The following is a 27,656-nucleotide window of genomic DNA, read 5'->3' as shown; positions in this document are numbered from 1 at the left end:
GTCCTTGCACCCAGCTGTGAGCCTAGTATATATCCTAAGTAGCTCCACTTCATCATTGTTCCAAAGTTACCTTCATCCACTTCTGTCCTTCTTGTTTTTCTTCCACCTTTTGTGTGAAGTTCCCTCTTCCCATGTCCATTCAACTGTAGCACCTTCCTCTTAAAAAAAAAACAACAAAAACCAAAACATGTCAGCTTACACTGCAGTTCTTAAATCATGTTCTTAAATCACAGAGAACCCTCTAATATCAGAACTTCCCTGTCTGAATTGAGGATGTGGCACAAGTAAGTCTGATAATGCTTGCTTGATAACAGCCAGAGGCCACTTCTCAGATAAAGTGTTCTTTAGATCTTTAATTAATACCTGGAGCAAAGGCATTAAGATTGTTCTACATTAGTAATATGAAAGAGAATTGCTTTATTGTATTTCCATATTGTATCTGCATTTCAGGAGGTCCACTGTATGTCGTTTGGACAATTAACACTCGCAACAGGCATAAGAGAGAAAAGTGAAACAGGCCAGCAGGCACTCAAGTATGTTGAGTGTCACTTGATCTGATGCAGCTCCTTAGACAATATTTAAAAATAATTCCTGTAAAATTATGGATTATAGTTGGGGTGTCAGGGCTCTGAATTTATGAGAAAAAAAAAAAAAAAAAAGAAAGCCAAGATAAGCTACTTCTGTGAAAGAACAAACTGCCTTGAGAAGTGGTACATATAGCATGACTTCCGCAAAATACTGACATTATCTTGAGTAAATAAAATGTACTGCTCCAAGAGTGAAGGGCAAGATTTTATGGTAAGTTACAGTGAACACCATCAGCTTCATCAGGGAAAGGTGTGGGCTAGCTGGTAGGTTGCAGCTGTATAATAAGAAAGTTAGAGTTGTTCATAACTTTCTGTATTCATTGTTGATTGATTTCGTTTACTGGTTCAGTCGTTTTATATCACATTCTTGTTGAATTACCAGAACATGGGCTGTGATGTTTGTGTTAGATTTATGGTAGCTGCAGGAAAGCAAATCAGTCTTTTGACAGAGTAACCTTATCTTCACCAAAAAAGAAAAAAAAAAAATGTTTGCATGAATAAGAGTTTTAGTTGGTCAGAGCAGGTCAGTGTTTTGCATCATACAAGTGTAATGTTTTAGTGTAGTGTGCTGTGTTGTAAAATCTAACGTCAGAGATCAAGTCTCATCAAACCTATGTCTGAATTAACAGTGCTGTGCTCTTGTGACAGAGGAATAGAAGATTGTCTGCATGTCTAGATTTCTGTGTCAGGAAAGATCTGGGATATGAAAGCACAACCTGCGAGGACTGACTGGCTTAAGTGATCTAGGCCAAGGAAGACTGAAGAGAGACAGAATAGGCTTCAGATATCTAAAAGAAATAGCTGGTTGAAGAAGAAAATAAATTGGTTGGAAGGACAAGAACTGGTGCTTAAATTATTGGAAGAGTTAAATGCTAAGAAAAAATAGTTTGCTTGCAGAGATTTGAAATCACTATTTTGGGGAATTGTAGGAAGTGTTTAGAGAAGTATTTGAGGGAAACAGCCTAGATAGACCTGTTTCTGCCTTGGAGTGCTAAGAACAACAAGCTGATGTCCTGGGGCAGCCCCACTGGGAATGTGGGTGGTAATTCTATGTTTAATAATCAGATTGATTTCAGCAGCTGAATTCTCTCAGATAAGATGTTTTACAATAAGTCTAATTGTGAGGTGTGGTACCCTGGTAATTGCAGCATGATTACCATTGAAGGAAAACATCATAATCCTGCCAGGTACAGATGGAAAAATGTGCCTTTGGCTACTGCTGTTACCTTGCCCTACTGGAGCAATCTAGGATCTAATACTCTTACCTTTGTAATAGACCTGATTTGCAAATGGAGATCACATTTTATATGGGGAACAGTACAAGTTCCATCAATATCTCTGACTTGTTTCTTCTACCTGATGTTCAAGCCCATGGTTATACTGGTGTTCTGTATTTCCTTTTATGTGCTGGCTAGGTATGCATAAGCTGTATGTATTTTATCTAAATCGTTTTATTTGCTTTTCCACATTAACTGGGAGACTATAAAAGGTGAACCATAATGTATTTCTCTAGAATGTCAACTAATGAAAACAGAGCGACCAAAGCCAAACACATTCATTATCAGATGTCTTCAGTGGACCACTGTCATAGAGAGGACGTTCCATGTAGACACGCCAGAGGAACGGTGAGAATTTTATTTTTGTTTCTCTTTCAGTGTTGGTTATGCACAGTTTTCAACAGTCTCAGCTGGGATTGCTCAGTAATCAGCATGTGGAGTTCTGACATTCCAGGCACTTCTAAACAGTTATTTGAACAATTTATAAGTCAGCTTCCGTAAAATATAATCCGAGCTCATATCTAGTCTGCAAACTGCCTGTGAGTGGGATGAATGTGTTCAAATAAGCCAAAACTATGTCATGATATGTCTCCAAAGTGTTAAATTTTGAACAAAGGAAGCTCGCTTTGGAGTATTTTTTAGCTTTACTGTCTTAGATTCTCCTTTTACTCTTAGTGTGTTCTTTTTGGCACAGAAAGCAATATGTTTGTTACAGTTTGTTTTATGGGGCTTATTAGCTTTTCTTCTTTCAGTAAAAAGAAACACACTCGAGAATTAACTTTTTTAAAGCACTGGAAATGTATGGGAGATACGGGATGGTGTATCTTACTAAAATATTCCATTCTATTTTTCTGGTTAGATGTACTGTGTCTTCCCATTGAACGCGCCTTTCCTTTTGAGGTCAACACTATGCTTTGGCTTTATTCATAGAGTCACGGATTGGCCTAGGTTGGAGAGTTTCTCAAAGGTCATCTAATTCCAACCCTCCTGCAATGGTCAGGAATGCCAACTACTAGGTCATGCTACTCAGGATCTCACTCAGCCTGGCCTTAAATGCTTCCAGAGATAGGGCATCCACAACCTCTCTGAGCAACTGTTCCAGCACCTCACCACCCTCTGAGTAAAAAAATTCTTCCGAACATGTAACCTGAATCTTCCCTCTTCTAGTTTAAAGCCATTGCCCCTTGTCCTTTTATGATCAGACCATGACACCATTCTTTTGATATGGCCCAGGATACTGTTGGGCTACTGGGTTGCAAGCACACGCTGCTGGCTCATGTCCAGCTTTTTGTCCACCAGAACCCATAAGTCCTTCACTTCAGGGCTGCTCTCAGTCAGTTCTTCTCAGAATCAAAGGGGCTGGAAGGGGCCTTAAGAGATCAAGTCCAACTCCCCAGCTAAAGCAGGTTCCTTACATGAATAGGTCAAGTGCAGAGTAAACAGCCCTATGATCATACGGTTTATACCAATAATTAAGTAACAAGTTTATTTTTTGCATTGTTTCTTCTTTTATTAGTATATTCACTTATACCTTTTTAAGTTCTACCATTTAGATTCTGTCATTTTTGTGATGCTTTTTAGAATTTAGTTATCTTTGAGAAGCTCTACTTCTCAGGGGAATTTGAAGTTAGCCATAGAGTTCAGATTTAAGAGTGAATAGACGAAGAGTTGAACACACAGTGTAGATTAATAAATATTAATTATTTTCTTATGGTGAGGGGGACCATTCTCTTGAGTAGATTGTTATCATATACTGTCAGACAGGACATGACCTACTAAGCTCTGAGTAATGTTATACCTCTGGCAAGAATTTTCAAGTTTTTTAGTATTATATTTAGTATTTATATTACATTTATTATCATATTTTGTATTTATAAAATCAGATACTTTTAATTATTGAAATAAACTAAGCAGTGATTCTTTTTGATACTGATCAGCCTTGGCCCCTTATCCATCATGCAGAATAGGGAACAAAATTGAAAATACTAAATTGTATGAGACTTTTGCTCTGTGACTTGAGAACTGCATGTTGAAGCAATGTAGCATGTGAAAAACAATATCAACAAATTATTTGGATGAATTTTATAAGTTTCTAATAGGATTGTTGACTTGTTTGTGATAGGGAAGAATGGACAGAAGCAATCCAGGCTGTAGCAGACAGACTTCAGAGACAGGAAGAAGAAAGGATGAACTGCAGTCCAACTTCACAGATAGACAATATAGGTGAAGAGGAGATGGATGCTTCAACAACTCACCATAAAAGAAAGGTAATGACATTCAAAAATAACTATTAAGATTAATATGTAAGTAATTCTGCAAAGTGACCTAGTTGGATATAGAAGCAATAATATCTCTACATAAATTTCAGTATACTTCAAGCATAGAACTACATACTTATCTCATAAAGCTGTACTGCTCTAATTTTATTTATTTGTTATGTTGTCTGGTACACCACCTTTCAAAGGCAGAGTTCAACCATTCAGGCACATGTTAACAGTCTGCTTGTTTTTTGAATATTATTTTTGTTTTTATGTTTGTTCACTCTTCCAGGAGTATAGGAATAAAATAATTTCTTCAGAAAAGCATTTGCCCACTTTCTCATGCAAGTAAAGCCCAATACAAAGTAGATGATTTACATGAGAAAGGCTAGGAGAATTTGGCTTTTACTGACCTTGTTTTTTGCTGCATGGGAAAGAAACTTTGCTTTAATTTTCAGTGAAAATGGTATCTTATTTCTTCGGAATCCTTCACAGCTTCTGGTGTAAGTAGGAATATGTACATTGCTGTCTATAGCATGCTTATAGCTACATCTCCAGAGTCAACAGGATAAACACATTATGTTTTAAAGATTGTGTCTCATAAAATTTGTGTATTATTTTGGGTTTCCATTTTGTCCTGTGTTTCTGGATTTATGAACTACTCTTAGAGAATAGTGAGGAACTTGAGTGGATGTTTCTCATTTGTTATACAGAACTGACATGACTTAAAAAATGCATTGAAATCACATGAGAAATAATAGCATGATTCTATAAGATTGGCTTCATTCTTTCTAGCTACAGAGTGAAACCTGTGGAAAATGAAGTGGAAGTCTGTGGACAGTAAAATAATCTTACAGCTAATGTCACAGAATGTCTCTTAATGATGGACAATGAAAAGGAATATTGAACATTGCAAGAATGATGAGGCAAGAATTATAGAAAGATCAATGGCTGACAGTTGTGTCCTTAGGAATAGGGTATTACAGGAAATCTTAATTCTGTCATGTCCTAAGTTTTGAGAACATGAATTTGCAATACAAACATAGTTACTTCATGTAGTTTCATTGTACATAATTTTCTATGTTTTTTTTTTTTTTTTTTTTTTTTTTTTTTTTTTTTTTTTTTTTTTTACTGCTTAAAAAAGGAAAACTAATCATATACAGGCATGGCAATACTCTCATCATGAATTGTCATATTGGAGAGGTTGACATTGAACTTTTAGCCTTGCAGCATAGAGATTTACTGATGGTGCTCCAGGGTAAAATATAATAAGTGACAGCAAGACAGAGGCTGTGTTCAAGATGTGTCAGTCTTTGTGAGAGGCAGTGTGATTATGTGGAAGGGATTTGGGTTTGCTCTTTTAAGGATCTGACCACTATGCCGAGGTTCTGTATCCTGTCAGTAGAGTACCAAAACACTGCGTAACGGCAAGCATTTTCAAGGTGTCAAAATAAATGTGGTCAAATGTAAGTTGTTTATCTGGAACGTGTGCTCTCCTTGTTCACAATGCTTTTCCCATACAACAAAATAGTTGTGGGAATAAGAGTATGTGGAAGATCATTTCTTCTGTTCCTTTCTTGCAATGAATGCTGTAAGAACTGAAGTAAAATTCCAGGACAGTGCATGTGCTGTGCTACAGAATATATAATGCATTCGTCAGCAAGCCAAAAGCAAACTACAAATGAAATGTGAACTAAAAAATGCTGATATTCAACACCTAATGATAGTTCAGAATGAAGTGTGTGTAGCCACGGAAAAGCACACTGATAGCATCAAGGAAGTTTTTTTTCTGCCAAAAACTCAAAATCCCACTTCAGATTTAAAACTTTTGGAAGACTCAGCAAGAAGTGCTCAGACGGTTTTTGAATAAGGTGTCCTGAGTGACCATAATAAAGGGAAGTCCCTTTTTGTTCCCTTTATATTAAGTGAAATTAGAGGAAATAGTTTTTTGTAGAATGTTTCTGAAAAGCTTCTGCTTAGCTTTTGTATTTGTTAACAGAATCAGAACCGCTTCAGTTATATCTACTTAATGTGTTGCCTTTTTTTATATTAGATTTCCTTCAATTTCAAGAATTTTTTGCACATTGTGTCCAACAAGCTTGTTTAGTCACCTGGTGTTGTATCTGCATGCAGTGAATTTTGCTTGTGCATGCACCAGATGGTATTCATATGAGTAGAAGAGTATAATCAGATTAAGAAGCAAGACAGAGAGAAGTGGGCCTACTACTTCTCTTAAATAAAAAGTATAGCAAAAGGTTTACAAAGAAAACAGTCCTTAAGAAACCGAACTTGCTTTAAAAAGCCTGACAGCAGCATCTCTGTGGCAACATCTCTGTCCACATTAGCTGGAAGAACCAAAGACACCTTTTTATTTTGAAGTTCATTTAGTGGTGTCAGTGTGCCACCTAAGTTCTGCAGTAATGGTATCACTAAAATTTCAAGCACAAGAAACAATAAGCAACCTGCTTTTATTCCTTGCTAGACTGTTTCTGTTAAGTAGAATTTCTTCTTGATGAACTCAGGTGAGTTCCCAGTCATATACTCTTTGTGCATATCAGGAATATTTTAAAAGCAGTTCTTGGTTGGTAGGAATTTCAATAACCGTAGTAAAGTGTATTCTTTTGAAAAGAACATACTTAGCAGAAGTAGATGGGCTTTACAGGAAAGTGAATATCATGTGGTTCTTTGGACAGTTTTCTGTTGCTTGTTTGGGAATTTGTTTTTCAGGGCTCAGCATGAATAAGGAATGGATTTTTTCAGATAAGCCAAAGAACAATATAATGAGTAAATAAATTCACTTCTCAGGGTTCAGTAGGAATGGAAAAAGTGGGAAAAATTGTGAAGGAAACAGAAATCAATCTTATGGAAGCCTCCAAACTTGCTTACCAACATTCTCAGGTTTAGGAAGTATTTCAATTTTTTTGCCAGTTTTCAGTACACTCTCAGCTATGGCATCTGTGTTTTTATCTCTCAAGGTCTTGTGTTCTTTGGCAGACTTTTTGAGTTACCCTGCACTGAATATCATCTCTAAGCCTTCTGCTAAGCTTCTAAAGAATGACAGCATCAGGAGACTTTATTCTTAGAACTATCACTGCTACCATAACCTGCTGTTAAGCCACGACTCAAAATCTCTCAGAACTATTACCTTCCTTTTATAAATCTGCATTTTTAAAGATCTGTTTTTAGCAAGGTTGCAGCTAGATTCATGACTGCTTTGATGAATGATGTAAGCAAATTTTAGACAAACGAGTTTCATTTTGACTGGCTTGCTGCTCTTAGCATCAAGCCCGTGTCTGTGATCAGTTGAGCCAATATCCTCCTTCTGTGTACAGGCAAAGGGCTTCTATTATGAGCTGTCTCTGTTCAAACCCTGATGGTTTCTCTTTAAATTCAGCCTCTCAGGATGATTGGAATTATGGGAATAGCTACCCCTTCAGTGCAGCTTATGGTCTGATAAATTTTTGACAGTTAGAAGTGATGAACTTTTATGTTTGCTCAGTATTCTTTTGTCATAAAAGCTGTTGGCATTTCTGTGTGGTGGAATGCTGTATGAAGTTAGGGTGGACTGTGCTCTGAATTACTCATCTTCTGCCTGAATTGTATTTTAAAAGCATTTTGAATTTCATAGAGTCATAGAATGGTCTGGGTTGAAAAGGACGACAGTGATTATCTAGTTTCAATCCCCCTGCCACAGGCAGGGTTGCCGACCACTAGACCAGGCTGCCCAGAGCCACATCCAGCCTGGAAGTGCCACATCCAGCCTTGGAATTTATCACGTGAATTTTGACAGTTTTCAATGCTTTAACTTAAAGGTGGTTTCTTTTTCTGGTTATCATAGAACTATCAAAGTAGATACCCTGACTTTCCAATATACTGACTGCAATATTTGAGAAATCTTCCCTTTAGTTGATGAAGTAGTAGTCGCCACGTAGCATTTGGATCACGGCTTTACATATACATTATACCAGTCAGTGGTAAGAAGAATATTTTGAGAATGTTCTTTAATGGAGTAACTTTTAGAAATTCCCAAACTAGGATACGTGACCTTGAATGTATTTCTTTTGACTTGATAGAAGCAAAAAATTGTGCTGTTTATAAGGGGGGGCTTATGACCAGCCAACAATGAGACAAGAGGGACTTAGCTAAGATTAGAGAAATTTCTGTATGCATGTTTATGAGTACACATGCATGTATGTGTGCAACAGATCTGTTTTTCTATAAATTGTGACTTTCCCATATTAGTTACTGTCACTTGTGTTGTATTTTACTATTGGAATCCCTAGCGATGAATATGAGTGGAAATAATGCATTTCATTGAAAGAATCCAAACAAAACTACAATTCTAGGTTATAGAGACAATCCGTGTACATCTTCATCATTTCTTTCTTTATTCTCCTTATGCCCCCTGTGTGTTCTGCGGTAGCTAAGAGGAATTAGAACCAAATTACATTTTTAAAGCTGTCAGTGTGGTAGGTAATATGTAATAGACAGAACGAAAGTCATCCTGAAAATCTGTCCTGAAGAGACTCAGGTGAATTTGTTGTTCAAACTTTGTTCTGTCTGATCTGTGGAAAAAAACCTCTCATTCTACCCACTCTCCATCACTTAATGAGCGTTTTAAACCTTATGAAAAGGTCCTGTGTTTATATAATGAGTTATTTGCAGAGCTAAGAAAAACAGATTTATGAATAGGATACAAGTTAAAATGTAATAAATCAATATATTTTTTACTCTAATAATTCCACTCTTCCTTCCTAACCAAAGAAGAAAGCTCAAAATTATTTAAATTTGAGTTTGAAGGAATGTGACAGCCGAAAGATTAAGTGGAAGATAAATTTAGAATCCTGATAAAAAAAGGCTAGCATGTTAAAAGGATAGTGGTGTCATAGTAAATATTTCTAATGAATACTTGAATTAGTATTTGGTATTAAAAAATATGTATAGAGAAGTAATTATTGTAGGCCTTGGCTGCAACATTAAAAAGATAGGTACAGTTGTAGCTGTACTACATACTTTGCCTGAGCTTGAGCAGTGTTTATCTTATGGTTCTAAAATCTGTGCATGGTGCAGACTCCTAGAGTTCACTATTATCAGCAGTTTCTTTTTGACAGGAAAACGTTTCATAATTATTCTAAAAGCAATACAAGCTTCTTGTATTAATTGTCTATTAATACATATGCAAGCTTATTATTAACTTGCTTTTTTACTTACTTGTAGTTTCCCTGGTTTTGTGAATCTCTAGTTGTAGCACGTTGCAGTAGTTTTAGGAAAATATGATCAGTTGAGGCAATATTTAAATCTATGATCATAAACTTATTTGTGTGGATCAGGTTTTCTAAACTGATCTTTTTATATTGGTAACACCATTTTGTTTTATGCAGAAGCATTTTTGAATATATTTTGGGACTGCATAGCTTAAGTCTTGCTAATCCTTGCCTGTTCTTTGCTCCTTGTAGACAATGAATGACTTTGACTATTTAAAACTACTGGGCAAAGGCACGTTTGGCAAAGTTATCCTGGTCCGAGAGAAGGCTAGTGGAAAATACTATGCTATGAAGATTTTGAAAAAAGAAGTCATTATTGCAAAGGTAAGGAAGGTTGTAGTTTTAATTATGTTTCTTATTTTTTCTTTTGAATGGAGTAGTCAGCATCCTATTGTAAGTTATATTTCATTTTTTTTTATAGTAACTGAATTTAGTAGAATGTATGTGTATCTTCAGAACACAAAAGTAAACAAAAGTAACATGTGCAGATCTTTTTACTCCTTTTTACACTGTCTTGTAACGTGGAGCATGCTAAATCTCTTGGAGAATTCACTGTACAGGAGAGTAGTGGAGTAGTGCCATTTAATTTTATAAAAAGAAAGACTGTGTTGTAGGGTATATTATATATACCTGAACATTTTCAAAGTGAATTGCAAGTTTATTCAGATAAATACAATCAATTTAATGAGCCTATGCTGTACCTGGTTACTAGATAAGATTAGCTGTGCATGAGAATAACAGTTCTATTGTTCTAGTTTTTGAGGTACAAAACAGAAATCTGAAGCTGGTCTGAAGAAGTTATTTAAATTGGAATTGTTCAGTCTCATTTGATTGATGTAACATTATTGGCCCTTATGGTTGGTGATAATTTTATTCAGTTTTAACTTGAAAATCTGAAGTTTGTTTCTGAAGTTTTGAACCCTTCTTGATTAAGTCAACTTTGAGAACAAGAACATTATTTCTGTTGTCATCATTATACAATTAAAAATAATTCTGATTACTAAGCAAAGAGGTTTTTGGGGGACATGAGCCTGACTGAAAATACTTGAATCCCTGAACCTGACTGAAAATACTTGAATCCTTATTATACCAGTTATTATACCAGTTATTATATCAGTGTTCCTAGAAGCTGACTGTGGATGACAACAGCTATGAATTGTATATATTTTCAAATATTTGTCATGCTTTTCCAATTTTTCTACTTGTGAATGAAAAGAAAGGTTACGGAGTTCTGCACGCTATCTCAGTGTTCTTTTGTCTGCCTGTCACTCTCATTCTAATAGCTTTTGAATGTGTTGATCAGTCTTGATTAAATTTGAAAGTGGAATAGAAACCTCAAAGGCGATTACATTTCTTTGAGCTTCATGAAAACCAGCTTCTGTTTTGCTTGTTCTTCAGTTTTTTTCCTCATTTAAACTTCATGATTCACCAGAGAAGTAGCAAATCAATTTCGTGTGCACTTGGAAAAAAATACAAATAAAATTAATGCTTATTAGTAAAATTAGCAGGAATGTGTAATTAATCCTTAAATTTTGCTTTAGTAATATTGAAAATTATACCAGAAGGTAGAAGCAAATAACTTAAGTAATTATTAAAATAACCTATTCATTGTAGTATAAAAAGTCTCTATAGGGATATACTACAATCTTGTATGTATGTATGTATGTATTAAAAGTTTATTTGTAGATAAGCCCTTATCTCCAGGTCATTAACATATTATAAAATTTAGTGACTTTATGAATGGTGCACTGTTCTGCCTACTTTTTCAATTGGAGGCTGAATCAGAGAATAAGCCTTTTTTTTCCGCGTCACCAATTGAAGAGGTATTGCAGACTAAATTGCATCATTGAAGATTAGAAAGATGAGTGGTGAGCCTCTTGGATTTGTTGTTGCAACATCACTGTTTATTACAGACTGCCTGTCAGATCCAAGATGAAGTGAATTACGTGATTTTGTTATATGAATGGCTCTTTAGAATAGCTTTTCTCCCTCCTTGAAGCACTTTTGTTTTTCTCGTTAGTTTGTGGCTGTGGTGCCTATACACAATAATGCACTAGTACTTAACTGGATGGCATCAGAGTTTATTACTGAGAACTCTGTTTTTATTTTTTAATTTCCTATTTTGACAGTTTTTAAAGCATAATCTAAAACTCCTGACATCTGTGTTTACTGTAATAATAGTTTAATTAGTAAATTAGTTTAATGATACCTTATCTTCTGAGCAGAGCATGATAAGCATGTCCAGGACAGTAATTTTACATTAGTATTATTTGCAGCAATATTAAAGCATATCCTGTTTAAATAAATTTACTAATGTGGTGTTATGGTTTGGTGTTTTAGTCACCAGGTTTGTCTTCAGTTCAGTATAATATTCAGCTGATGCTTATTGCCACAGCAAATGGCAGAAGATAGTGGCTTCTTAGGACAGGCCCTTGGCAATGTTAGGGCAGCACTGGTCATAACCTGTCTGTGGAGCCTTGATTGGTCCATCCAGGCTCCTTCCCACCTCTGGTGTGCTTCCTGCCTGGGAAAAGGCAAGCGGTGGCTCTGGAAGGAAGAACACCTGGCAGGTAGAGGGCAGATGAGCTTCCCCAGGCACAAGTACGCACTGGGGCTGAGTTTCTTTCCCTGTGGCATGGGGATGCCCTGCAATGGTTGTGAACTTAAAGACTTCATTTTAAAGCAATATTAGAAGAAAAATCAAATCAAATGTGTTAAATTGAAAAGAAATGAATACATGCATTCTTTTTCCATATCTACAGTGTATATTTGTGTTTCTGGACGTAATGTATTTTTCCTTGCAATTAACTAACAGCAATTTTGTATTTTAATTAAAACCTACTTGTATTTCTTACTTCTTAGGATGAAGTGGCTCATACACTTACGGAAAGCAGAGTATTGAAAAACACCAGACATCCTTTTTTAACAGTAAGTATTAGGAACTAAATATTACATGCCATTAAGAGCTTAAACAGGTAATTTTCTACAAGTTGGATATTCCAGTATGAATGTAACATTACAAACTGTGAAGTCTTCCTCGTGATGACATATAGTGGTTATGTATTTATTTAATGGTTCAGAAATAAAGTTTCTAATAAATTTATAATGCTTAAATGCACTGAAAAAACATTTAGCTGTAGAATGTGACTGTTCAGGATTTTTTTTATATGGACTATTATTTTTTTTTTTATAAGTTACTAATTTTACATATTTTCCCTGTAATTTATTTTTATAAAGAAAACATCAACTTCAAACTATAGAGATCTCATCAAAATGATGAAATAACAATTGGTTCAGTGGAAGCAACCCTTGAAGCAACAAAATTTAAACACTGCTATTTCACTGCCTGTCTTCACTTGGTTAAGATTTACTGGAAAACACTGAAAAGAAGATGAGAATTTTGAGATGCATTACGAATTATGATTAATAATTTTAATTTTACAACTGCCTTCTGTAGAAGTAATAATTAGTTTTGTTCTTAGAGAACACATTAGCAAATCTTTTCATTGATTTCAAAAGATTACGTTATTGTAAGAAAGGAAAAAAACAGATATATTTTTTTTCTGTTAAAAAAAAAATGAATTGCATAACATGGAAACTTTCTCATGTATAAAAAACATTATAAAGCAAAGGACTTCGTTTTCATTCCTTGGCCAAAATATTCTTGGAAATTCAGTCAGTGAGTTCTTAGAGTGTAAAAATAAGCAGCAGTAAGCATAATTCCACCGAGGTCATACAGAAATGTCACTGCAGGTGTATCTTTATATCTTTCTGATTTAATTAAGGAACTATTTTAAGTTATGTGAGCTGCCTTATGATTTTGTTCTATATTTCTTAATTTTAGGCCTGATGTGCATCTGTATCATTTTTTTTTTCTTTGGTATTGTTTTTTTTCCCAGCAAGATGAAATCAACATTGAAAAGTTAAAAATCTTAATTGATGAAAACATTTGTTACAATTTTAAAATGTACTTTGTGAAAATAGAGGCTCCTTGTTTTGGAATTGAAGGCAAGGGCAAGTTAAGATCACTTAAAGATTTTATTTTGGAGAAAGAAAAGAAATATGTGCTCTCCATGAGCACTGTAGAAGATGACTTTATAAGATATTAAAACGATGTACAGGCATGGGTGGTACTATGCGTGGCAGTAAGAAATGAAGCAGAAATAATGTATTTTAATAGCTATTTAATATTTTATTATAACAAGCAATGTTGTGTACATATCAGTGGGCATATGGCAGAGATGAGTGAAGACATGAAAGTCTTGTGTTTGCTCACCTCAAGCTCTAGGTAGGTTTCCTGAAAGTTCTCACCAAGTCAGAATTGTCTGGTTAAGAAGATAGACTTAAATTTTGTTAAAGTGCAAGAAACCGGGTTAATACAAATTGATAATTGTTTTATTTTTGCTGTTTTCTTTGCAAGTCCTTGAAATATTCCTTCCAGACAAAGGATCGTTTGTGTTTTGTGATGGAGTATGTTAATGGCGGAGAGGTAAGTTTAAAAAAGTGCTTGTGACAATAGTGCTGTCACTGGGTTACGCTTTAAAGGGCATAATTTATCTCTCTTTCCTTGCTTTTTGTCTTTGAACTGATTGTTGGGTCTTTTTTGCAATTTTTTTTTGACCATTTTATGGGAAAAAAAAAAGAGTTGACCTTTTTTTAAAACTACGATACACTTCTCCATTCTTGAAAAATTAGGCTATTATTTTTTGAAAGATGATTTCATGGTAGGGAGATAAGCACAAATCCTTTGTTTTATTGTTTGTTTCTTATTTTCTTTCTTCAAGTCCTTATAGCATATTCTGGCACAGCGTGTTTATAAACCACTAAAAAGAGCTGAAATAGTCTTGCTTTTGTCCTAATGTGAAATATTTGCCCTCTTCTTTGCTATAGCCATTGCAAATACCTAGGAGGAAAGAATGGGATGTTCGCATTTTTCTTTACTTCCTTCCTCTTTGCTTGCTGTGCCCTCTGGAAATTTAAACATAGGTCCAAAACTTTTTATAGTGTTGTAAGCCTTTGCTGTCCTGCAGCTCTTCTCTGTAGCATGGAGTATAAAGAACGATACCAGTCAAGTGGAATTAAACATAATTACAATATAGGAAGAAAGCTTTCATCTGCCTTTTGAAGGATCTATTGCTATTCAGACTATACCTCATTGTAGTGTGAACAAGGGGGAATTTGATACTTTGTATGCTACTTGTTTCCTAGTAGTATTAAAGGACTGAGTGTTTTCCCCATGCTTTTTTGATCAGAAAACTATTTCGACATTGAGGAACTGTTGCAACATGATATCCTATTTTGCATGATCTTTTTGCTGCATTCTGCTACAATAGAACTGTTCTCCACCATAATCATCATGCCTGATCACCATGGGGGTGCCTGTATTGCATTCCTTGCTCTGGTAATTTCTGGGCCTAATCTGAAGCTCATTTTCATTTTAACTCATGTATGGTCACTCTATACCAATTGAACATGGTGGTGGTATGGGGGTCTGATACAAGAGAATGGCTTAACTTTGTATTTATTAATGCCATGCAGTTAATGAAGTAATTTTGGCTAGTGGAATTATTCACAGAATGTCCTTTAGTGGTAGTGGTGTAACAGCCTTCTTTGGAATACTCAACTGGCTTATTTAGCTTTAAACTTATATCAGAAATATTAAGCAAGTGCTGTTTACAAAGAGTTTTTAAAATGGTCTCTTCTAAACCAGCTAATTCTTCTGAGTCTTCTCTGTACAGGACCATTTTGTAATCTCATACTTGGAAAGTATGCTTTAGATGCTTGCTTTCTTGAAATTGGCCTTTCTGTCCTATGTGAATGCAGAAGAGAGCCCATCAGGAACATTTTTGACTCCTTTCTTATGATTGAATATATTCTAATACTCTCTTTTGGTTAAGCATATATCTTGCATCTCCTTCTGTGTTGGGTGGTGTGCCTTTGTGGCAACTGCTGCAAATGTGTTTCTTTCTCACAACCTGCTTTTGCTTATTGGGATTTGAATGATTGTTATATACTTTGCCAAGAATGGGTTGCTTTTTTCCAGGTATGATGCTGTTGTTTGTTACTGTTTCTGGTTCTTTCTGATAGTTGCCTATTTCAGTTAAGCTAAGCACAGATTTTCACCATAATGGGAAGTAATGCCCTTTACTTGGGACAGTTTTCCTTGAAGAACTTTTGCTTTATTATTAAGTGCTTCTCTTTTATTATCTGGAATAATAAAAGCACTCTTTTTAATAAGAAATATTTAGTTTTACCTGATTTCAATGTAAATTTTAGACTTCAGTCACTGCTAAAAAATTGAATTTCGTATTTATAAAAATAACCTTGTTAAATCAGAGTAAGTCATACTAGGTTTAGCTAGTATTTTAGCTGTTCCGAAGCCTGTCTTCTGTACTGCACACAGACTTTTGTCTTCTGCTGTTTTCCTCTACTGATCTCTCTGTATTTCAGTAGTTTCTAACTATTGAAGATGTTGAAAATGTAACTTCTAATTATATCTTTCCAGTGGGAAATTGTCTGTAACAGTACTGTATTGCTTTTGTTTCTCCCCAGAACGGTACTAAATTCTGTTGTGTTTCTGTTCAAATTCCTTTTAGATTAAAGTTCTCTTCTTAATTAATCGTGCCTTAGTCAAGTGCTTGGGAATTTTCTTGGATTGTATCTTTCAGGAGTGAGTTACCCAAACAGACCTCTGAATGAAGGAGTTCTTGAAATTTCTGTCAGTATTCTTGACTCTGACCAGGTGAAAGCAAGATTGAAATGCCACAATTCAGAGTTCTGCCCTATTTCATTATTAAAAAAAAAAAAGCATAGTCAGTATTAGGAATCTTCAGTTCCTCTTCCTGTAATTAGGAAGGAAAGCAGTAAAAGGAGTCCCTGAATTTCATTTTGGAGGAAAAGAAATTGTATTAAAAATATTCTAACTAAGGATTTCTGTTTCAACTAAAAACCTAGAACCCTGTTAAATTTGGAAACAGTTTATCTTAGCCTTATGTTTCCTGCCTAACTTCTAAGCAGTTGGGCTCAGTTAATAAGGAAGGCCTTTATGAAATAAAAGTAACTGCTTCAATTTTACTGGCCTATATGTGTGCTTTTTATTACAAAGTACAAAATATAAATGTGCCTAATTTTCTTTGAGCTTCACTTTTAAAGTAGTATTTTCTGTAGCTATATTTATAAAAGCAAGATATTAGAAGATTTTTTTTTAAGCAGATTATTCAGACAGAAATATTGAGTGCATTTTTTTTATACTGTCAGCTTTTATATACGTCTTCTGTTTCTTAGGGACACAATCTTGAAGTCTTTGTTATGGACTGGAATGTTAACTTTTTTGTTAGTGTTTAACAATGTCTATTGATCATAAATTGTGCTATAGTAGAGTGTTTGAATGCTGCTTCTGGCATTATGCTGACTTCATCACGTTTGTTACCATGAAGGAATTATATTAAAGTAGCACTAAAGCATTGATATTTCATTTTAATGAAAAGGTTCATCTGGCTTAGTTGAGATGAACAAACTCAGTTTTCAAGTCTATTTTATGAATTCACAGTTACCAACTATATGCAGTATTGTATGATAAACTATATCCTTGATTTTGACTGAAAATACATAATATTAATGTAAATATTTTTAGACAAGTAGAACTACCAGTACTTACAGACAAGCACCTACTTTAACAAGACCTTCATTTTTCTTCACTTGTTGCTGCTCCTGTCTTATCAACAGTTTGAAAAAAAAATATGCAAGGTTGTATTAATGCTTTTCCTGCTTGTATGGATTCACCTATTTTTTCTTTTATAACCCATATTATCTTGAGAATCCTGTGATTACAGGATGTTAGTAGTGTGTTATAATGTCCTCCTGGCTCCGTGAATGCACCGTTGTATAAACTATGGTATAAAAAAAACATAGTAAGAATGGCTCTGGTGTTGGGGAATACTTTGAGAGTGTATGTTTCCCATTTTTTTTTCCTGGTATTTTGCATTAAAGGATGGAAAGCTTTAGGAGTGAAATCTATCACACACATTACGCTGCAGAATACACTGATTCAGTTGATTAGTAAGTTGATTAACTTTCATGCTTTGCACTTTCAGCATAATCTAAAATTCTATACTTTGTAACTAACTTAATTGGTGATTATCTGTGTAATAAAATTAGACACTAAAATTTGTTCAGATGATTGCTCTACACCAGAATTCTGAATCTGTTGGCATTTATTTTCTGCAGCTCTTACTTAAATTCATTAGGTGAGAGAGAACCAAATGTTTTGGTCTAATTGAACAAGTGCTATTACAGTCTAGAAGAAAAAGGTGATTTACAGTCTAATGAAAAATAACTGAATATCATTGCAGGCTTTGTTATTTTTATCTTGCATTATGTCCTGTTTTCTATTATTAAACTCTGCGTAAGAGAGAGTTTTCCTTGACCTAAAGTTCATACTGTACAGAGCAGAGGCCCTGTAGCTCTCTGGCCATAGAATTTGCTCAGAAGTGCTCTATAGTCGGAAACAATAAACAAATAGTTTTAAATTTCCCGGTTGTTGCTGCTCTACCAAATAAAATAAATAAATAAATAGATAAGCTATGCTTAACTGCAGAGCTGAGCAAACCTGATGTGCAATAGCAGGAACATTCAACATGCTCAGTAGGTCACTAACATGTAGGAGTTGAATATATTGATTCATGCAAGGTTGGGGTTTGCATGTATTTGGAATTCTTGACTCTGCATTTGAGTATGCTTTTGTATTTGACTTCAGTTATTATTTGTAAAGATTTTTCCATTATCATTTCTTATTAGGAAAAAAAAAACCACCATGGCAACGTTGTTGTTCAGTTTTTAAATAAAGATATACCAGGAAGTTTATAGCTACAATCCTCACTGTAACTATAGCACCCTTATGTATGCTATCATAAAATTATGTGCAAAATGGCTTTCTTCGTGCCAAAGCTATTTCTACTGCAATTGTGACTCTCTCCCAGTTTAATAACTGCGAATCAATAAATATAAAAATAAATATAAAAATAGTGCAAATGCTGGAAGCTTTTTTGTAACCTGCCATTAGATTTCTTCTTTTCCTTTCCAGACATAATAAGTTCAGACTTCACGTTATGTCAGTTGTGAGTAGAGCCCTGTGGCCTGATTATTCTGAAATAGTAAACTAAATGATTAGCTGAAAGTGCTGCTGTAACTTCGTGGAATTAGATTTTTCTATTATGATTTTCAAAGTTGCTGTAACATATTTAACATTTACCTCATTGTACGAATTTACATTTAACATGCGTTTTTATATCTAAATATACTTTCTTCATAGAACATTAGCATATATGGTTTGATAACTGTTCTAGGTGCTAATGTAGTATGAAAAATGCTTGTGACAAGTAACCACATTAAAATGTTAATGTTTTACTTACAAAATAGTTCATATTTACCATCAGACATTCTGCCCACTCTACCGGCTAGAAAAGTAAGGCCCCAGATTCCTACTGTTTCACACATGGTTAGTCACAACTAGTGGGTGCAGACGTCAGACTGCATGTGTGTGTCTTAAAGTGTTTTCCCCTCGGTCTCTGATTCACAGAAGAGTCTGCTTTGAACATTTGTGTGCTTATGCCAATGGGCCATATGCATGGGAAGCAGAGGTTGATCCACCTCCACCTGCAGGGGAGCTTTGACTTTGGTTTTGTATATTGTACTAACTGCAGTCTGAGGGTACTGTGGTTGCAGTGGGAACAGCTGGGCAGTTCCATTGAATAAATAACTCAGGAAGAGTAACTTGGCTCTTCACTCAGGAGGAGAACCCTAGCTGACTTTAGTCTACTTAAGCTGTCTCTTGCTTGAAAATTGGTTCTTTTTGAGCCAGGATAAAGTTGAAAAAAGCCAATTTTGTTTGCTTTTTTTTGTTGTTGTTTTTGAATATGTAAGGGAAGCGTTTAATTTCCTTATCAATTGCATGTGTCAGCTTCCTGAGTTACTGGTGAAAGGGGATTTGAAGCTTTTAATATGTTCTGAACACATTGGTTAGAATTCTGCCTTGAGCTTAGGAATTCTGGTGGTATATACCATTAAAATAAAGTTACCCAGGAACTCATAGTCTCCTTGGCAAATCCAAAACAATTGCTAGATTTTTAACCGGTCGTTATTTTTCAGCATAGTCACCGCCAATAGCTATGCGTTTTCACTAGCAATGAAGAAGAACCTGCGTGTTGTGTTTACAAAAATCAGTACCAGCAGAGGTGACCCACTGTTTCATGGGTGCTATAATGGCATCATGGTTAGGAAAATGTTGCTCATGCAGTCTGTCTTTCATCAGCCCAAATGGATGGAAGTCAGAAGGCTCCGTATCCAGACTATACAGTGGGTATTGTGGGGCAGTGCAGTCAAAACTGGCAGTGTGGTAGGTCAGTGTAGTGTAGGCAGTGTGTAGTGATCAAAATTGATGGTTTGTCCAGGATCCAGGAAATGCAGAGGGGTCACCTCTTTCCTATCACAAAGGACACTGCACAAAACTTTACCTGCTAAGGGTTGCATCTTTAACTTTTTCTTCAGTGGGGAATTCTTATCAGCACTCCATTGGCTGCCATTTTGACTCCAGCTCGGAGTGGTGACATAGCATCTCATCACTGATAATGATGCAGTCGCCTTCAGCCTTGTATTGGTTCAATAGGTCCTGACAAACACATACACACAGTTTTCTTTCTGTTCCTGTGTGAGCATTCATGGGACCCAGCTGGTGCAAGCTTTGCGATTTTCCAGTGTTACCACAGTTGTTTCCAATACATTGAAGCTGATATTCAGCTCAGTATACAGTTCTCTGGTTGTGGTCCACTGATTCACACGGATGAGCTGATTAAGATGCTCTTCATTTTGAGGTGCAGCAGAATGTGGCTTGACTTTCATGTTACTGTCACCACCCACATCCTCTCTGTGCTCGTATCCACTGTTTGGTCTCCATAAATGTTCAACAAGCGTCAGTGAATGTCAATATTTGCAATTTTTTTCGCATGGAGTAATTCAATTCCACACCTGTGTTTCCTACGCACTTCCATGTCAGATGACAATTTGTCAGACTGCCCCTCTGCTGCCATCTGTCACACAGCAACAAAATGTAATGGAATATTGGCAGGAAAGGTCAGTCTCTACTGCCATACCTCCAACATCCACCTCTGACCTCAGCAGTCAGCATAATAAAGCAGGAGGCATTACTTTCAGAGCAGTTTCCGATAAAAAATACACTCTGCATTTAATGTATAAAATCATGCTTTCTTTATGTTTTGTTGATCATTAGCTTTTGTGGTAAACTCGAAACCATCATAACTTGAAGGATGGTTTGAAGACCTGTTTGGCCTATAGTAGATAACTAATCTTTATTTAAAGAGTTTCCCAAGCATTCTTAACATAGTAAGTAAAACTATCAATCTAGCATGACTTTGAATTATATAGCCCAATTCTGGATATCTGTATGTGTCTTGCTTTGGTTTTGTGGGTGATCTGATAAGACACTGCTTACCCTGCAGAAAACCTCATGCTTTTTCGTTGCAGATGAAATTTCTGGTGATACATAATGATTAATATTTTTCTCTGAAAGATTTCACTTGTTGAGTTGTCTGCAAATTAGTGTTAATTATGAAGTATGGAAAAAAAGATTAATAAACACCAAAGAAATTCTGCAAAGAGAAACAGAAAAAGAGAAAACGCATAGGTTCCTTTTTGTTATAAGCCCTAAGCAGCTGTCTGTTTGCTTTTTTATAATGACGGTAATATCATTAGCATTATGAATTTGCTGTTTGTGTAAAATGCCAGTTCACCTGTTCAAACTGCTCAAAAACTGGATGTCTTTTCAGTGCAAAGGGAAGTTACTAACTTACTGAAAAGTTGAGGTGGAGTCGACCTCTCGGTGTTTTAATGATTCCGAGTGGCTTAAAATAAAACTATGTGGAAGAGGTGGAGGGAGAAGTGCAGTATGCTGCTGCTGCATACTTTTTTTTGCTTTCCTCTGGTAACTGAAGGTTAAGTGAGTAGCAAACAGAATGCCTTAAACAAGATTGGTATATTGATTAAAACGCTGATTTAACAGCTCGCTTTCTCCCTTTGGAAACCTGGAAAAGATAAGCCAGCTGCTGTCTAAGAGTGCTGAGTGTCCACTGAGAGTATACTATCTATCATCACAATATGGTGATGAGAGGTGTTTTATGTTTGTGTTAATTTCCCCCACTAAATCAGTAATTATTACAATCCTGTCCCTGCTGTTTACCCCGCAGCTGTTTTTCCATTTGTCGAGAGAGCGGGTGTTCTCAGAGGACCGCACACGCTTCTATGGTGCAGAAATTGTCTCAGCTCTGGACTATCTGCATTCTGGGAAGATTGTGTACCGTGATCTCAAGGTAAAAAAAAAAAAAAAAAGAAAGAAAAAAAAAGTAATCAAAATTTTTGTTTTTGCAGAGACTGTTGGGACAAGCACAAAGTAATTATAAAGTTGCACTATTCAGAGCTAATGGAAAAAAAGTCTGTGTTCAGTGTGAAGTTCTCTGTTTGCTGAAGAAACCAGTAATCTGTAGGTACATTGATCGGAAAAACGTTCCTTAATGATGCTAGTTGAAGGAGATTTAAACCTCCGATCCTTTTTATTTCCCCCTTTTAATGCTTTGTTCATATTTCCAGACAAATCTCCTATAGTAAGTGTTTCCAAATACGGGAAATGGGGAATTGGGAAAGTGTGATGGTATTCTGCATATTTCACCAAAGAAATATGTTCATCTATGTCTTGAGAACATGTTAAGTAGTTTAGCATACCTTAATAGAAGAATTTCAGCCTTAATTTTAAAATTATTTTGTCTTTCATGTACTGGGAAAAATAGATAGTGCTGGAATACAGTTTGTCTTTGATTGGCTTTTGTATACAGTTGTTACCCACTCTGTTACCTGATGCTCCTTTTAAGTTGTGCTGAAGATACTCTGTGACAGAATGCAGGCATATTCTTTGGAAAATAATCCTGCTTTCAATGGGAACTTCTGCAAACTTACATGGGAAGAACCTCAAATTTCTATGATGAGATCATTTTGGTTTTGTGAAAAGCCCAAATTTTTTACATAGTCACGTTATTTGCGTGTAGCTGTGGAGTTCATTCATGGACTCTCATGTGTGGAAACTGAAGAGAGGAAAGTTGTGGTAGGCAAGTTTTACTTGGAGCAGAAGAATTGGTAGCAGAATCTGTTTTAATAACATGGAATCCTGCGACATATTGCAAATACGTGCAATTGTCTGGTCAAGGAATGATAGGTCACAGTTTTTTGTTAAAATTTAAAAAATCGATGTAATGCAGCAGCCTATCCTGTTCAGAAGTACTAAGGGAATGTTTTTGTCCCCCAACGCACAGTTAGAAAATCTAATGTTGGATAAAGATGGACATATAAAGATTACAGACTTTGGACTTTGCAAAGAAGGAATCACAGATGCAGCAACAATGAAAACATTCTGTGGTACTCCAGAATACCTGGCACCTGAGGTATGATCTAGAATATACTCTTGTAACATGGTATAAAATGTTTGTTTTTCATTTAATTTTAGACTGCAGTGTTTGTATGATGAACAACTGCTCATTGTGGTTAAGAACTGACAGTCTGCCTGATTAATACTGTGCAGTTGTAGTAAAGAATTCTATATGCTACTGCTCTTGCTTTTAGTGATTGTATGTGTAATGATGCTATGCTTTCTAGTATTTAATAACACCTTTAACATGTATTTTTTCCTTCTCATGTTTGCCTTTCTATGATAAAACTTTTATCATTCCATAATTTTTTCAGAAATAATCTTCAATCTGCCTGTCACATGGAATATATGATTCTGCTGAACTGAGTTGCGTAACTGAATTGGTGTAATTTTCCTGGACAGGAGGGAGGAACTGAGTTAGCTGGGATTTATCTGAACTCTGCAGATGCAGGGAGTTGAAATTTTAGATATTTCTGCTGGGCGGTTGAGCGTATCAACCTCAGAACTGGCTGAGGAAGGCAGCAAGAGCTAGATATTTTCTGAATGTGTGTCGAAATACCGCCCCTGAATATTCAGCTCTATCTTTACAGATAGCCACTGCCCAGAGTGTAAAACATTACACTTCTAAAAACTACCAAAAGGATGGACATAAGAATGTTGTTTTGGTTCCCTTCTCAACTCTGATTTAGCCAGTGTGGAATCTAGTGTGTAAACTCAAGTCAGTCAAATGATCTGCTCCAATATCAATGCTCTGCCATTGATTCTTATGGAGAAAGAGAGAGAGAGAGAGAGAGAGGGACCTATGCTGTACAAACTTCTTGGGAGTGAAAATGACCTCGCATTAACCCTGACAAGCACAGAACTCATTCCCTTTTACCTCAGAAATAAAGGCTTTAGGGCAAGGAACCTAGACAAAATTCAAGTTACTGAGATAGCAAGGCCTTTATATACAAGTTCTAATTTAAAAGGATAGTGTTAGCAGTAAATGAATGCTATTAGGAAAAAACACCCAGCCTTTCCTTCGGTATTCTCTGCTGTTACAGTAGTGTTTGATCACATGGAACCATTTGTCTGTTTTCATACCTGGGACTGATACAGGGAAACGGGGTGCTACAGTATTTTCATGTGTGTGTGACAGGGAATGAACATGGAAAATTCACTTCCCGTAGTTCAGATCATGGAAATCATTACTAGATGGCAAAGACTTGCATACTTCTGGCTAATTGCAGATCATGAGAACTTAATGTTACAGCTGGACTTTAGTTGTTTTACCATTGCTTTTCTGAACAGTATCACATGCTTAATGAAGAAAAAGAGAAAACTGGGAAAGCGTTTGTACTTGTAAATACACCTGTAAGATATTTAAGAGCAGTTTGGATTTTGATAGTTTGCAGCTCACTGTCAGGGGTCAGACACATACTAATAAAGATACACACCTCTATAATTTACTTTCTTTGGCAGAATATGTGAGAAATGATGGTGCTTGGGCAAAGAAATAAAATTTCCTTTAGCTCAGATTATTTATTTATGAGGATAATTTCTTCTGTGACATTACACTGTTCAGACTCTACATTTCAGTTCAAGTCCTTGTAAGATGGCATTCCTTTAAGAGTAGTCTTTTATTTAATAATATTACAGCAAGGCCACTGCACTATCACTTATGCAGTTTACAGCCACTTATGCTGTATGACAACAAATAAAACCAGAATGGATTCATAACTTTGTTGATAGGCATGAGGTTGATTTGCATGTTTTATAACTTACCAGTGCAGATGAAAGAAATGTTATGCTATATGTTATGCAATGCTTGTTTGACCCCTTTTTTTCTGCTGGCACCATTCAGATCACTCTAATTTGTCACAGCAAGAAACTTTTCAGATGTGCTACAGGAACTGAACTTGAATTTTTCTGCGATGTTGTAGTGCATATAGATTGCAAAATGCTGTAGTAGAGGCAGCTATACATTTGGCTGTACACCTGTGCAGCTGTGCATTTATTTCATTCTTACAGTGCTTGCTTATATTGGCTCAGGATATTTGCCAGAGGTAGGCTAATGAATTTTTGGAGTGAGAATATGGTGATCTGCCACATACTTGTCTGATATGAATTGAATCTAATGGATATAGGCACAGAGGGAATGTCTAGGAAACAATGTGTAAGAGTAGGATGAAGATCAGTGTTTTAATAATTTGCACGCATCATAGGAGAGCAGTGTTTTAAAGGCAGACTTTAATGCAGATAGAAGTAGTAGTAATAATGTTACTGAGGAATATTCCTCCTTCAGGCATGGGGAAAAGCATGAATGTGCTTGTTTGCAGAGAGTTTGATGGAACAAGAGGGCCGGGTCCTCTGGGTGCGCATGCTGTGCAAAAGCAAAAATGAAGTTGTGTAGTTAATATTGTCAGAGACGCCTTTTCTTTACTTTTGAAATTGATTGAGAGGTATATCTCAATAGCGTAAAGATGAGAGTAATGAGAAAGGTTAATGGGAGATCAAAGGAATTCAGAAAATGAGTCTGATTTTATTTTCCAGTTAGATTAAGGTTCCAGAGAACACAACTTACAGATGAGAGGTTTTCCATATGGATAAAAAGTGTGGATGTGGGTAGGAAGGCAAACCTGTGCTGAACAAAAGACATTTACGTTATTTTGTTAATTTTCCTGTAATAGAAAGTAATGAAATGTTTTGCAGAGATGAAAGGAAGTAGAAATTGATGGTTGAATTAATATGGAGAGGAGCTGGATGCAGAGCTTTTGGTTTAGGAACATAAAGGTACTGAAAGATGGAATTATTTTTGCTATGGCTTGTGCCTATTTCTCTCCTTTTCCTTTACATTTTATTTGAATTTGAAGATAATTGAGGCATCTAAGTGGTTTGCTTGTTGAAATTCTATACAGCTTTTATATAAATGGTAGGTATGTGCCATTGTTTTTCAGGTCTGGAACTATTGGATAGTGCAAATAAATAGGGAAGAAGAGAATTTGTGGGAAGAGGCATATGTTAAGGTAAAACAGCTGTTAAGATGTTGCTAGATGACAACTGCATTCACAAGGCTGTAAGAACGGTAGGAACTGTGAGAGTTGGAACAATGCTGCTAGGAGAAACAGTGAAAAAGAGGCTTTATTTTGTCCTTTGTCTTCCATCGTGCTCTAGAGAGCAAATTCTCATTTGTCTTTGGTTACTTCTGGTGAACAGCTGTCTGGTTGGTGGCTTTTCGGGTTTATCTGAGGGAGGGGATGATTTCAGTTGCTATCAGGATTCTTTTTTATTTTCTTCACTTCTCTTGATTCTCTTTTCAAGAGGGGACAGAGACAGTACACCAAGTTGTCCATATTAGTTCAGCTGTATTTTAAGACCTGAAGCCTGTAGTGCAGTCTCTAACAATACAAAAAAAATTCACGTATGGAATTTTTGTAGAATGAAGTCAGTGTAGATTTGGAGGCTGGGAGGTACGTTTGTTTCTTTGGTTTCATACTTTTTTTGGGTTCTTTTTGTATTAAAGCTTGATTAAGAAAGACATTTGCAAGCAGAAGTGGATGGTGTGCTGAAGTGTGATAGAACTCTGGAAATAGATACCTCCACCCTCTGACTCTTGTACCTCAATAGCGATTTCCAATCAGTTTGCACCTAGAAGCAGTATCTGCTGAGTTGGAAAGAATGGACTGCATTTCCATGCATTTCTACTCTTGTTTTAGTTTCTTTGCTCCTCCAGCATTTGGTTAAGGTTTCGTATATGCTTGTAATTATGGGAGCCCTTTATTCCCTGTCCTCTGGCAGTGCAGAGTGAAGACACAGGCTGTGACTGTCCAGAAGCAGGCATCTTGTAGCATCTTATCCTATGCCTCAGGCAACGTTGTGCAGACAGACTCAGTCAAGATGGATGTGTGAACTCGTGTGGATATATTTCTGGGTTTTGTTCCTGTCTTTGAATATAATCTTTTTAGTGCTGAGCTAATTATGTAGTCTCAGTTTTACTGTTAGAGTACCTGATCAACTTTCCAACTGTAAAACAGTTTGAAAATCAAATGTAGCTTACATGCAAGACCCAACAAAATTAGAAGTGTTAAGTACGTTTTGGCAGTTCACTTTTATTATGCCCAGTCCTCAAATGTACCAGCAGACAATCATCTGAATGTTAGTTATTTTTCACATGCTTATGTGATCACACAAAAAGTACATGCTAAAAAGAAGCAGATGGTGACAGATGGGGAAGGTTGAATAAGGTGGTTTTGGAAACCTAGAAAAATGCACTTCTGCAATAGTGTAAAAATAAAAATTCTTTGATCGCCAAGTTAGAATGAACAAAATAGAGCACCCGCCATCCACCCCCCCCCCAACCAGAATGGCAAAAAAAAACACCCCACAGCACCCTCAAAATTTGTGGTAGAAAGAAAAAGCCTATGAGTGTTCAGTGTAAATTTAGGAAGGTGTATTGTACTGGGCTGTTTTGTCTAAGGACAGAACATAATGTTTTATCAGCTGGAGTCTTGAAAAGGTAGAAATTATGTTCTGTCTGATTTTTAAAACAGTGTATTCAAATCCACTGTTTGCCATACTCAAGAGAGTGCTGTTGGAAGAGTTGTTCTGTAACGTCATGTATTTGTAGTGTTGTATGTATGTAAGCACGTAATCATTTTCTTGGGGATAGCTGTACAACTAGAGCTAATTTGTAATGGGTAGAATTACCTCTTGATCATACAGACAGATATAAAGCTGAGAAAGCACAGAAGATATAATCAAAAACAATTAAAAAATGGTTGTTTCCTGTGTGGATCACATGAGGA

At 35.9% G+C, this 27,656-nt stretch overlaps 1 protein-coding gene across 3 annotated transcripts in view; it reads left to right on the top strand.

The window, feature by feature from the left end:
* AKT3 (AKT serine/threonine kinase 3) overlaps positions 1-27,656 on the top strand; it is a 133,816-nt gene that overhangs the window by 85,164 nt on the left and 20,996 nt on the right. For all 3 annotated transcript variants that reach the window (XM_072333847.1, XM_072333846.1, XM_072333848.1), the window contains exons 4-10: positions 2,101-2,212; positions 3,987-4,131; positions 9,579-9,710; positions 12,249-12,314; positions 13,807-13,875; positions 21,644-21,766; positions 22,760-22,888. In XM_072333847.1, coding sequence (XP_072189948.1) covers positions 2,101-2,212; positions 3,987-4,131; positions 9,579-9,710; positions 12,249-12,314; positions 13,807-13,875; positions 21,644-21,766; positions 22,760-22,888 — 776 coding nt within the window. The remainder of the gene's footprint in view (positions 1-2,100; positions 2,213-3,986; positions 4,132-9,578; positions 9,711-12,248; positions 12,315-13,806; positions 13,876-21,643; positions 21,767-22,759; positions 22,889-27,656) is intronic.

The sequence above is a fragment of the Excalfactoria chinensis genome, chromosome 3, assembly GCF_039878825.1.
Source record: "Excalfactoria chinensis isolate bCotChi1 chromosome 3, bCotChi1.hap2, whole genome shotgun sequence".
NCBI classification, from domain to species: domain Eukaryota; kingdom Metazoa; phylum Chordata; class Aves; order Galliformes; family Phasianidae; genus Excalfactoria; species Excalfactoria chinensis.
Note: the sequence above shows the minus strand (reverse complement) of the source record. Positions and strands in the feature narration are given on the sequence as shown.